Below are 13,049 nucleotides of genomic sequence, written 5' to 3'. Positions count from 1 at the left end.
TCATTCAATGTCTACTTCTTCAGAAAGAACTTGAGTAGTTCAGATATACTGATAAACTTTCCAACATTTTCTGAAATCAAAAGTTAGGTAATTTAAATGAGATATATTATGACATGCTGCTTGGTATTTAGTCAGTGAGGGTCTAGGATGTTCAATATCTACAAAATATGTTTAAAAACGAATCTCAATTTTGGAACTAAGAATGTGATGCATTGAAGGGTTAAAGGAAGCATATTTGTAATAAGCCTTTGTGTAAATATTTATATGTTGTTCATTACCATGGGAAGTTTTTAATGTTACTAATCTGAGTCTAATTTAGTACTGAGTAGGTCTGATCAGTCTCTAACCATTTTTGTTAGAGATCTGAGAAGGTAATCCCAGAAATGCTTCAGTGGTTGCTGGCATTCAGGATGCTGTACACAGTGCAAACATCAGTTGTAATACTCTGTTTTTTAGAGCCTGTGAAGTATACAGAAAAAATAGCATTAGCTCCCTAGACAACAAACAGCATAAGCTACCTCAGAAGTCTGTGTAAAGGGGGGAAAAAAAATCCTTTTGAATTTTTCTCCTGTCTACTACCTACTGGTAAAGAAAAATTCAGTGCAAAATAGTCAGATTGTCAATTAGTACAAGCAGTAGCAGGTTCTTGTAACTATGTCACATTAGTATTAAATTGGCCGGCTTATTTTACAGGGGTTTGGATTTGGTGATGTGGTTTGTTCTGCGGTTTGGTTTTGGGGTTGTTGGTTTGTTTTTTTTTTAGAAGAGTATTCTATATTGTGAATAAAACCAATATGATTCAGATTTTTTATGTAGTCAGGCAATCAGGATTCCAAAATTGGAGGCTCCAGGAAGAGCACAGAACTCATAGAGGTCACAGTTGCACAATGCTTATGACTTGAGCGATTTTCCTAAACCATGAAAAACATACTTTCTTTAAATTTAATTTCTTCAAATTTCTTTTCAAATACAATTCCAGTTAGATGCAACCCTAGGTACACGAATTAAAATGCAAATAGTAATACCTAAAATCACCATCTAGGGTTATGTAAATGCATAAAACTGTAATTGTTGTTGTGATGTTTGAATTGCAAATGTGAAAATAAAGAATTAGCCTTATTTTTTTCCATAGTTTGAAATGAAGTGTGATTTGTATTGCAGCTTCGACAACTGTCACGAGTAAACCATCCCAATATTGTCAAGTTATATGGAGCCTGTCTAAACCCAGTAAGTTATGTCTTTGTCAGTATGGCAGAGGTGACTAGTTCAACATATGCAGGCACCACTGCACATGATGTGTATCTTATATACAAAAAATGTATATTATGTATGTATATTGTATGTTTTAGCCATAATAGGGAAATATACAGATACGTACATTGGTTGATATTTTCAGGGTTTTATTTTTTCTTTCCCCTTCTATAAGAAGTAAATTCTTTCAAGAAAACCCCAAAGCTATTTTTAAGCACCAGTTATACTCTAGTTTGTCAGAATGGCATCTGATGTATTAAGTATGTAGTGTCATTCATATGTGTAGTCCTATTAATTGCAAATCAGCAATATGAAAATACATTAGCAACACATGATTCATAGCTTGTAAATCAGTTCCTATTCTTACATATATAATTTTCAGGATTTACTTTCTTTCTGCCACAGCTGCAAACAGTGCCACAAATTCTCAAAGCAGAAAAGCAAGGGCTGTGACAGGCCAGATGTATCCCTAGCTATTCTAGTATGGGCAACTTAATTGGTTAAAGTAATGCTGCATCCCTTTTTAATTGGTACTAGTGGTATTCTTTTGACATAATGTTTAAAGTCTATAGTAAGCCACTTAAAGTATAGGCAAATGAATTCTTTTGAAGGCAGCATTTGCTTTTCAAGCCTGAGGAGAGGGAGTTCATTCTTTTTTTGCTTACTGTGGGCACTAAGTATAAAACTGATTTCTGTTTCTTATGTGTAAATATGTACCATTCAAACACACTCTTTATCCATAGACAAATTTTCCATTAGCTTAGATACGGAGATTTTGCAGTTCCCCTTAAAGAACTTTTCCGTTCAGTTTACAAAAGCTGTTTTCTGCCCCTACATTTAAAACATTCCTATTTTTTTCATCCCCCTCTCCAAGGTGTGTCTTGTTATGGAGTATGCTGAAGGAGGTTCTCTATACAATGGTGAGTATCACTTCAATGTAGTGACTTCTGCTAGTGTTAGGGCAAGAATGATCTAAAATATGTGTTATTTCATACATATGTCTCCATCCTTGGACATACTCAGATGCCACCTGGCTTGATCCTGCTTAGCGCACCTCCAGAGGTCCCTTCCAACCCAAACCATTCTGTGGTTCTTTAAAATTCTTAAAATAATTTTAAGGAGATTGGAGTCCACTGATTTGTTTCTTGATACTAGTTTGTTATATTTCATGCAACTCATTTAAGGTTTTCCAGTGGAACATCTGAAAAGATTCCTCCTTAATTTGTAAAGCCCTGAGCATTTGCTTAATATCGACTTTACCAGGGATAGCTGAGAACAAGCAACTTCTTTCATACTGAATTTTAACATAAATGAATATGAATAACATACTAAAAAGTGGAAAATATTTTTGATATTTCTGTTGTTTTAACAGTCTGCAGAAGGATATTTTCAGCTTCAGTGCTGAGGCATTGATAATTACTTAGATCCCATAGAGCTTTCTGACTGGTATGTTGTTAACTCCATTGTATCTGTTGTAATATGCAATAAAGTTCTTTTTAGTTTGTGCCTTTGTTTTGCAGTGCTGCATGGTGCTGAACCTCTGCCTCATTATACAGCTGCACATGCCATGAGTTGGTGTTTACAGTGTTCCCAAGGAGTGGCATATCTCCACAGTATGAAACCAAAGGCTCTAATTCACAGAGACCTGAAACCACCAAAGTATGTTTATGTCTCATATTTCATATTTTCTTACAATTGGAATTTAAGATCATTTATAATAATTTCATTGCTTTTGAAAGAAATACCTTTAATTAATACTATCTTTTTTGGATGTACTATATGTATGTAGGAGCGATGAGGCACTGAACAGGTTGCTCAGAAAAGTGGTGGATGTCCCATCCCTGGCAGTATTCAAGGCCAGGCTGGATGGGGCCTTCAAGGCTCCAGGGGCCTTGGAGCAACCTGGGCTAGCGGGAGGTATCCCTGCCCTTAACAGGGGGATTGGAACTAGGTAATCTTAAGGTCCTTTCCAACCCTAACCGTTCTGTGATTCTGTATTCTAAATGAAAGCTGTGCATTTGAAACTTCACTTACAGAATGATGGTGCACACTACAGGAAATGAACTGTACTGTTATTTTCTGTTAAAACAGGAAAAACATCCTGCTTCTGCCCTGCATCATGCAAGATTTTGATAAGGGGTAGTGCTTCTAATCAGAGGCATTTGAAATGCCCAAAATTTGCAGTGGGCTGTGGTGGTCCATGTTAGGTGGGGGCAGTTGTTTGGTTTCTTGGTTTTGACATTATATTTAATCGGATATAATAGAGCTGTTTCCCCACATGACATCCTTTTCAGTGCTCTCTGTCAGCCTGTTCCACTATGCCTGCCAGAATCTCCCATCATTTTTTACCAAAACAAAAATAAATCGTTTTGTGCCCAGGCAGTTTGTTGATCTGATTCAGTTTACAGCTTCAAATCTGGCTCCACTGATTAGGTGGAAACAGATTTTGGGATCACCAGGGTCATTCCCATTTGGTGGTAGCCTGCAGATATTACCAGCTAAAATTACAATGTGAAGCCACCCTTTAATTCTTTCTTGTATTCCCAGTTTTGATTCAGAGAGCTGTGAACATGTAACTTCAAGTTCTTTTGTGTAAATAAACAGCTATATAAACTGACGTTAATGGGAGTCTTGATTGCACTTCTTTTGGTAAAATTGTTACAGCACTTGTTGTTTTGCAACCTCTGGCATCAGAAAGACTAATTTTGTCAATTTATGCTTAGTGATTTATTGTGTCTAAAGATACATATTGAAAAATCTAGCATGCAGAAATATCAATAAATTACAACATATTTGATTATTTTAAAATGTCATCTGTTCGTATTAGACACAAATGACCCTACTTATTTCTCAAATTGTGAAGCTAAGCACTGAGAAGCAAAGCCATAGATATTCAATTGTATTAGAATTATAATAGTTGGGATAAAGAAATTTGGTTTACTACCAGATTATTTAATCCTATGACTTAACTTTTTATTTATTATTGTTCTTTGACAGTTTGCTCTTGGTAGCTGGGGGGACAGTTCTAAAAATCTGTGACTTTGGTACAGCCTGTGATATTCAAACACACATGACCAACAATAAGGGAAGTGCTGCTTGGATGGCACCTGAAGTTTTTGAAGGTAACAATAATCTACAGTGTCAATATTATGTGTTCTTCCTAGAGATGCAACTGTAAATTAATTTGTGCATGTAATCTTCCGTTCTTCCCATTAGTGTATTAAAGTTTGAGGTAACAGCTGAAAGAGTCTTGGCAGAATTTATTTACAAACCAGTATGATTGTGTATTGCCAAATCATGATGCAGAGTTTTGAAGAGCAGTACTGAATTGACTCTGTCATGTTAGTATTAGTTAATTACATGAACATGTGGAACTTTTATTTGTGTTACTACTGAGATTTGCATAAAGAACACCTTTAGACAGCTGCTCTTGTTTTATAAGTAAAACATAGCCAGAGGGCTATTTCGCTGTGATTGTGCTATTTCCAAGATTCTTAAGTCATTTCAGACTCTTCTGACATTTTAAATATACTGTCATTACTTTAACTCCCTATTCTGATCAGGTTTTATCATTAGAATTTTCCTGTTAGTGTCTCTAAATTGAACATAATTGACTTCATTTTAAATCCTCTACTTTCTTGTAACTCCATCTTTTTTTTGTGTAATCTAGAGATTTGATGTGCTTCCTTTTTCCTGCATATTGAGGAACTTGATGTTAACAGTTAATTTAGTTAAGTAGAAAAATAAGTTATTTCTTGAAGTGAAGCTGGGGAAGACTGATGACACTTGATAATTAGATAGGTGTAATTGCTGCATGATTATCAGAGAAAAAATCTATTCAATATTAGATTGCAAATTAAACACTTTTTAGCCAGTCAGTACCTTAAATTACCACTGCAGTTAGCAAAGTGGCCTGGAGAAGTCATTTTCCTGCTTAAGGAAGCAGGTGTCCTGGCTTTGATATAATATTTGGCAAGTGCCTCTGTGCAGAAATGATTTCCCAGATCTAAGTGGCCTCTTTTACTGTCCTTATTCTGGAGATGAGCAGCAAGTTATATATGTCCATACATGGTTGTAGGTTCCAGAGAAAACACCACCTTTTGAATTCAGTAAGGCAGAACAATGAATTCTTGTATTGTAAATTTATTGTTGGACAGAGCAAAAGCCTTCAGTTTACGCTTGGTTTTATGTACTTTTATCTGAAAGCTTTTACTGATAGTGACACAAACCTTTACACAAGAACAAAAAAGAAGGGAATCTAGTAGCTTCTGTGAGGTAACATATCAAATTACTCTTGAAATAGTCATTAAACTACTACAGTAATAACACCAAATATCAAAATTGTTAAAATTTGTTTGCTTGTGCTACTGCATTAGAGTTCAACAAAGGAATAAATGGTAATATTTTAGTACTGTTCCTAGTACTGACATTTTTAGAGAAGAACAATAGAGTCACAAGTATTGTTTGTAGGTGGTAAAAAGTTCATTGAAGTAGTTGCCCTAATATTAAGATTTGTTCCCCTCCACCTACCCCCTGAGGCCCACCCACCCCCTTCCCCCCCCGTTAAATATTTGGACACTTAAAGCCTGGTGCAGATCAAACATTCTAAATTAAAATAATAATTTAGATCAGGATAACATGAAAGAGAACAATGTCCAATCTGAGAATTCCATTTAGAAAAAGTTATTTAAAAATTACTTTGGGATAATAAGATAAATTGAGGATTGACTGTGTCACTCTGTCTATCCTACCTTGGTCTGTTACATAATAAAACAATACAGAATACTCTTTCACTTCTTTTGGACTCAGTTTTCAGAATTAATTCAAGGCTTCTCATCAGCAAAATTAATTTCATTGCTTAAATAGGACAATAACATTTCACACATTCATCTACTTTTATCAAAGTGTAAGGAGTTTTGGAGATGCCAAGTTCTTAAACGATTTTATAAAAGCAGTAGCTTGGAGAAGTACAGACTAGTGCCTTAGAATTTGTGATTTATGCTGCAGCCCATCTCTCCTGTCTGCCTTGCAAACTGGCTGGTGTGCAAGAACTGGCCTGAGAACATGCTGCTTTCCTTGCACAGCTTGTCAGAGGTATGGGGGCGGAGGAAGATGGCTTACAGGTAGAGTGCAGGCTGTTGCAACTAGATGCTGTATGGTGCATGTCCACATGAAATTAGGCTTCTTTAATTCTGCTATTTATTAAATTGTCTTGATGCTTTCTGATTACGTATTAACAGAAAAATCTCCTGGCCACTTGATGCCAGTCTGATCCTAGTTTGAAGACAGATGAATAAATCTCTATCACAGTCACACACATCTGTTATCATTCACACATTTATTATCATGTCATTATTCATTCACATTTCTTTTTAGTATGTGCATAAGTTATGGTTACAGAGTATGCATTCTTTCTTTGCAGTGTCTGAGCATTTTTATTCATTATTCTATATACCTACATGTCTTCTGCAACTTCAGTGGGAGTCTGAGGAATACTGTACTTTTTGTTGAAGAACTTTTAATAATGACATGACAAAAAGAGTAATAAACAGGGAGGAAATAAGATGGTGAGGAATTGAGGAGTCTGCCAGTTTGTACGTACGGTAACTTACTAGTTCTGCTAAAGACTTGTAATAAAGAGCAGTGGATATGACAGAACTGTTATTGGCTGGATATTGCGACTAACAGGGAAGGAGTTGAAGAATATTTAGAGGAAGCAAGCGTAGTCAATTATCTTTGAAGAGATCTTTGAAACTTCATAAATATTATAAATATGATATAAGAAAACTGACACATTTTATCATTTCAGGATGACTCAGAGTGAAGAGGATTGATTTCCACATTTCCAGGGAGAAACGTTCTTAACAATCCTATGCTTAAATGATTTCAGATTTAAGTTAGAGTGAATCAGCCATCTTTAAAAAACTGTTTTTTCTCAGCAAAACAAATGAGAAGGGAAAGAAAGCATTTATAGAACTATTTTTCAGCTCCAACTGTTCTTTTTAATATGTTATATAAAAAAGAGACAAATTATATCAATGGCTTTCTTCCAGGTAGCAATTACAGTGAAAAATGTGACGTTTTCAGTTGGGGTATTATTCTCTGGGAGGTAATAACCCGTAGGAAACCTTTTGATGAGATTGGTGGTCCAGCTTTCCGCATAATGTGGGCAGTTCACAATGGTGAGTTGAAAATACTGAATTGCATTTGAACTCTTTTATTTGACCTATACATTTGCTAAACACTCTTAACTGTGTAGCTTTAAATTACTAGGTATTCTGTTTTATGCTTAAAATACGTATTTTTCTCATAAAGGCTTAATGGTTAGATACCGCCATTTTTGTGTCAGTATGGGGTTTATGTTATTTGGCTGCTACAATGCTTGCATTTCCTGCCCCTGTAACTAGTGTATGAACAAACAAGCAAAATGAGCCATTTTCTTTTTTTTAGGATGCTACATTTTAAAAGTGATCTGAATCATACGCTAAAAAATACCCCCACAACTCCTCTGTCTGGATAAGAATTTTAGCAGCCAAGTTGTCTTGTCTTTTTCTTTTTTCCTTTCATTTTTCTAATTGTGCATCTGCAGTAAATGTGTGAGTTTAAGTAACTTGACCTGTCTTTAAAAATGCTAGAAACTGTCAGACTCCTGCAGGACCATTAGGCATTGAAAATGTTACTTTGTTTTTCATCTGCTTTTATCTTTGTCCTGCTGTTTGAATTGTTTTACCTTTTTATCTAGGTACCTGCAGTCATGGAGTAGGGCTCTACTGTGCTAGGTACTATACAGAACTGATTCTCAGAAGCTTAGAATGTAAACAGGAAACAGTTGTTGGAGTAAAATGGACCAAAGAAAGCCATCTTCATGCTAGTGTTGTAGCTTTAGGTACAAATAGTGTGGCTTTAGGTACCATGGCGAAGCAGTTTTCAGAAAAGTAATGACAGTGAAGTAGTTCAGGGAATGTCTGCAAAGAGTTCCTGCCGTTTGTGAAATCAACAACAAAGAAAGCACAGACTTGCTTAGAAGATATAATGAACAAACAAGTAGTGAAGGCCTGTACTCTGCCTAAGTGTCATTGCTTCAGTACTAAATAATAAAAGAATAAGGTGAGCACATGCATCCTGCTTGATGTAGAAGAGAAACGAGCAGTGTTGCAGGTGGAATGATGCACTTCACTCATAAGACAGAAATAACATGTTTATTGATATAACCAGTTTATTTAACAAAGTTTGATACTAAATACAGCAGTGGTTTAAGAAGATTTACTTGCAAAGTGCGCTCAATTACTTACTGCATAGAGGGACAGGGTCAGAAAAAATTGTCAAGGAGATATTCCATTGAATCATGAGGTTCAGAAAGGACCTCCTTGTGTTCTGAACTACTTCTCAGAGGGGAGTTTAGGTGTGGCTGAATACAGACTTGGTCAGTGGTTTATGTCTAAAAGATACGTGCACAATCAGTCCTTTATATCACTTAGTGAAGATTCAAAAGTTTCAGCACACTTATTTCCCAGTTCATCTCTTCAAGTATCTGACATAAGGATTCTCTCAACCTCGAGGAGTAGCCTTGAGAGACATCCCTACTCAAGGGGAGATCCTGGCACGCAGCCCTCTGCCATGCAAGAGAGCTCAGAGAGCCCTGGACTGTCCACTACTTATGGAGTAAGATGGTTTACTCATAGTGATATTTGCATACTGACTACAGATGTTGGTTTCTTCCAGACTTGGAACTTCAATTGCACCTTGACCAACACTGTGGTTAGGTGGGTGCATTGCTTAAATTAACCCTTAGCTCTTGTGGTGTTACCAGTCTCTCCTGAATCCACTTTGAGTCAGCTGCAGTCATCGTGACCAGACGTATCCAGTATGTCCACCACTGTTGGTTATCACTTTAGTGAAGTTACAGGAAATAAAGGTCAGGTTGGCAAAGGATCACATGATCACAGGCAGACAGTGATCAGTTGCATGAGCATTATAGTTGTAATAATAAACAAAGATAGATGTTTGCAAATGGCATTTCTGAACGAAGGAACCGATTCTCCATTTCACTAAGTCATTGAGGTTGAGAGTGATGAGCACCTTGCATTATGTATGCAAGGAAGCATAAATGTAGTTAGCAATCATAAACTGGAAAGCTTTGGTAAGGTGTGGGAGTATACTTTAGGGGAAGACAAATCACCTGTCTGTCCCTATTTTTGCTTTAAAAAATTATCTTTCTTTTTTTACCCCCCCCCCCCCAATTTATTTTTTTTATTTCTGTATTGCTTGTTACAGTTAATACATTTTTAAATACTCTGCTTTCTGTGCAAAATGGCACTACATCTCATGTGTTGAACACAACTGGATAGCTACAAATGGTAATTGTACTCATTGTTGAAGCAGTAAAAAGAGTAGAAACTTGAACCAAAACACAGCTGAAAGTATTTTACGTTAAGCATTGTATAACAAAACTAAAAATGTGTATAGGCTGTGAAGAAGTCACCTGAAATTGGTACTTCCAGTGCTTAATAGCTTTTAGGAAGTTCTTAAGAACAAAATCAGCCCTTAAAAAGACAAACACCCTCATTTTTTTTTTTCCTGTATGGTGTTAGGAACCAAGTTACTACTTGATTCCTAGTTTGGTCTAAAGCTTTATTCTTTAGAAAATAATAACTTATTCATTAGCCATGGTAATATGTTGCATTTGGTCAGGTAATTAATTTATTTAAAACATTACTGAAGGAAAATTTAATTTTCTTACCATTTGTTTGTAGTAATTATATGAAATACAAAGGAACTTGTGTGAATTTTTTGTTTGTAAGAGAGAAAATCAAGTATAGGCCAGTTCTTTGAGACTACAATTAACTGTTTTCTATATTTATTTATCAAAATACCAGAGAGAGATCAGTCACTGTCAGTCACCTTATAGTCTGTTTGACAAATTGTTTTTTCTAATTTAACTTACAGGTACTCGGCCACCACTGATCAAAAACTTACCTAAACCAATTGAGAGTTTAATGACCCGTTGCTGGTCCAAGGATCCCTCACAACGACCATCCATGGAGGAAATTGTTAAAATAATGACACACTTGATGCGGGTATAAAAATTTTAGTATCTTAATAATTTCGTAACTTATGAAGTTTGAAAGTTGAATTATAAAGGGCATGCCTTTTATCGCACTCAAAAAGTGGGCTTGCATTTTTTCTTTCTCCTATCCTTTTGATAGAGATTTTCAAGTTACTACAATAAAAAAGGGAAATCATTCCTCTATTTATGGGACAAGTATGCTAAATCATAAGAGATTTTGGAAAATTAATAAAAAGAGTCATATATGTATTTAAATGCATTACTAAAAATAATTAAATTTCTCTTCTAAATAAATTAAGATGTAATTTCTATTTACAAATTTTATGAGTTACTATTTAAATAATTTCAAAACAATTGTTAATTACTTTTTTTATCAAATCATCGCTGTTGTTTTGCAGTACTTTCCAGGAGCTGATGAACCTCTGCAGTATCCATGCCAGTATTCAGATGAAGGCCAAAGCAACTCTGCCACTAGTACAGGTACGCTTGTATAAATAAAAGAGCAACAACATGAAATTATGCAGATGGATTATAAAGCACATTCTCATACTGATTCTGAACTCAAACTGGGAAAGGTAACCTTTCAAAAAACTTAAACATTGGCAAAAATCTATTGTTTTTTAAGACCTCATGCCACATCATATTTAGTATTCTCAGCCAAATGGTTTGATGAAGTGTACCTTTACTGGAGAATACACATATAATAAAAGCTGTCTCTGAATGTTCTGGTCCTCCTTTGACAAAATTTCATTCACATGCAGTGTTTAGGAGCTGCCATTTTTAATTTTTTTGCCATTTTTGAAAACTGCACCTGCTTTCAGTTATGTTCTCCACAATTTAAACTTGCAGTTGTTTTATGTTCAGATGCAGGAAATGCAGTAATTTAAACACAAGTGCAAGGAAATCCCTAGAAAGGAGAAAGGAACAAATTGCAGGATAGATTTTTTTGGGTAGTCTTGCCCTCAGATGAATTCTTTTAATGAAAGAAAACAAAAATGATTTGATCTTCTCACTTTTTCAGAGTAGTTTTCTCACTTCAGTTGTTTTTGATTGTAGGTGTCTTTACCTTCCACTGCTTGGTTGTGCTTTTCTTTTTTAACGTCTCCAGACAAATTGCTGTTAATTTGGTTGACGTTTCCTTGGCTATTTTGCAACTTAGTGACCTATATATTTTAAAATCTTCTCACCTGTAACATTGTACTGACTCTGGTAGCTGTTCTCCAGCCCTCAGCACATGACTTCAAGATACAATTTACCACTTGAAACTGTAAATATGTATTGCCTGTTATTTTTCAGGTATTTGTGCTCCTTTATGGTTAACGGTGGACATTGTCATTAATTGTGAATTAGATTGCTGGCTGTGTTGTTACTATAGCATCTACCAAAACAATTTGAGAGCAAGCTAAAGATTGACTTTGGAATGTTACTATGATACTTACTCATATATTCTTTTTTACTCTTTTTACATTAATGGATCTGTTCCAGTCTTGCAGCTTGCCTTTCATGAAAAGTTTTCAAAAGTCATGCTTTAAAGCAGTTAGGCTTCTGCGAATGCTTAAGTGAAGAGATGTACTTTAGTATTTTTAATGGAAATTCTCAAATATTTTTTCATGTTACTGATTTTTAGGTTCATTCATGGACATCACTTCTACAAACACAAGTAACAAGAGTGATGCTAACATGGAACCAAGTGAATTCCAGGGGGCTTCTACAAATGATACTATTAAACGTTTGGAGTCAAAATTGGCACAACAAATGAAAAACACAGCTAAGCAGCCGGTAAGCCAACATGTGCAGTTTTGAACCATAAAGATGGACAAAAGTTCTGTAACATCTTTCAAAAATACTACTAAATTGGAGCCAGTTAGTTGTAAGAAAGAGCATGAAAAGTGATGAAAAGTAGTGAATGATTTCGGAAAGGTAAGCTAGAAGTCTCTAATGTCATCTCAAATGAAATAAAAAACCCAGTTAATTTTAAAGGGATTCCTTAGGTTAAATATATATATATAATATGTTTGAAAATTACTGCCTTAATTTAGAACAGAAATATTAGTATAATATGAAAGGAGTAAAGTGATGTGAATTTTGAAAATGCTATGTTTTGTTTTCAAGTAGGATGAAAAAATACAAAAATTCTCTTGTGGCAGTATCAGCCTAATTCTACTCTATTTTTATCTGCATAAAGTTAGATTTTTCTAAACATTGCAGATATTTGATTCCTGCAACTAATAGCTATATTATTACCATTTATTGAATTATAAATATTAAATCTTGTCACTTTTAACCAGCACGTTTTAGAAATCGATTTTAACCTACATACTGTGCATATCATGGAGGGGCTTATGCAGGTTTGAGGATTTTTTTTCTTTTTAAAAATGTAACTTTTGAAACAGGGCGATGCTGGCCGCTTGAGTTTACCCCCATCTCGTGGAAGCAGTGTGGAGAGCTTGTCAGATGTTCGTGCACGACCACAGTCATCCCTTGTTTCAGGAGAAGCCAAAAGGATGAGTGCTGACATGTCTGAAATAGAAGCAAGAATAGCTTCCATCACAGGTAAAATTAAAGTATGTTTGGGGGATAGACTAAGGAATTGGAAGGAGGGAAAGGAGAAAGGAAGTTGTAGAATGCGCATAGTCATAGAGAATGTTAATACCAGTCATTTTTCATGTTGTGTTTGTTGTCCTTTATTAATTGTGGGGAAAAATTACTTCATGGTTGTATGGTTGACAAG

The 13,049-nt window shown here is 35.3% G+C and overlaps 1 protein-coding gene across 5 annotated transcripts in view; it reads left to right on the top strand.

Annotated features, from left to right (window-relative positions):
* MAP3K7 (mitogen-activated protein kinase kinase kinase 7) overlaps positions 1–13,049 on the top strand; it is a 47,727-nt gene that overhangs the window by 11,469 nt on the left and 23,209 nt on the right. For 4 of the 5 annotated variants that reach the window (XM_031052631.2, XM_031052630.2, XM_005153096.3 and 1 more), the window contains exons 3-11: positions 1,162–1,227; positions 2,126–2,171; positions 2,772–2,910; positions 4,249–4,373; positions 7,305–7,433; positions 10,198–10,328; positions 10,717–10,798; positions 11,946–12,097; positions 12,712–12,871. In XM_031052631.2, the coding sequence (XP_030908491.1) occupies positions 1,162–1,227; positions 2,126–2,171; positions 2,772–2,910; positions 4,249–4,373; positions 7,305–7,433; positions 10,198–10,328; positions 10,717–10,798; positions 11,946–12,097; positions 12,712–12,871 (1,030 nt within the window). Of the gene's footprint in view, positions 1–1,161; positions 1,228–2,125; positions 2,172–2,751; positions 2,911–4,248; positions 4,374–7,304; positions 7,434–10,197; positions 10,329–10,716; positions 10,799–11,945; positions 12,098–12,711; positions 12,872–13,049 lie in introns of all 5 variants that reach the window. The other variant, XM_031052633.2, reaches the window with a different exon arrangement.

The sequence above is a fragment of the Melopsittacus undulatus genome, chromosome 3, assembly GCF_012275295.1.
Source record: "Melopsittacus undulatus isolate bMelUnd1 chromosome 3, bMelUnd1.mat.Z, whole genome shotgun sequence".
Classification (NCBI taxonomy): domain Eukaryota; kingdom Metazoa; phylum Chordata; class Aves; order Psittaciformes; family Psittaculidae; genus Melopsittacus; species Melopsittacus undulatus.
The sequence above is the reverse complement of the archived record's forward strand: the minus strand, read 5'-3'. Positions and strand labels throughout refer to the sequence as shown.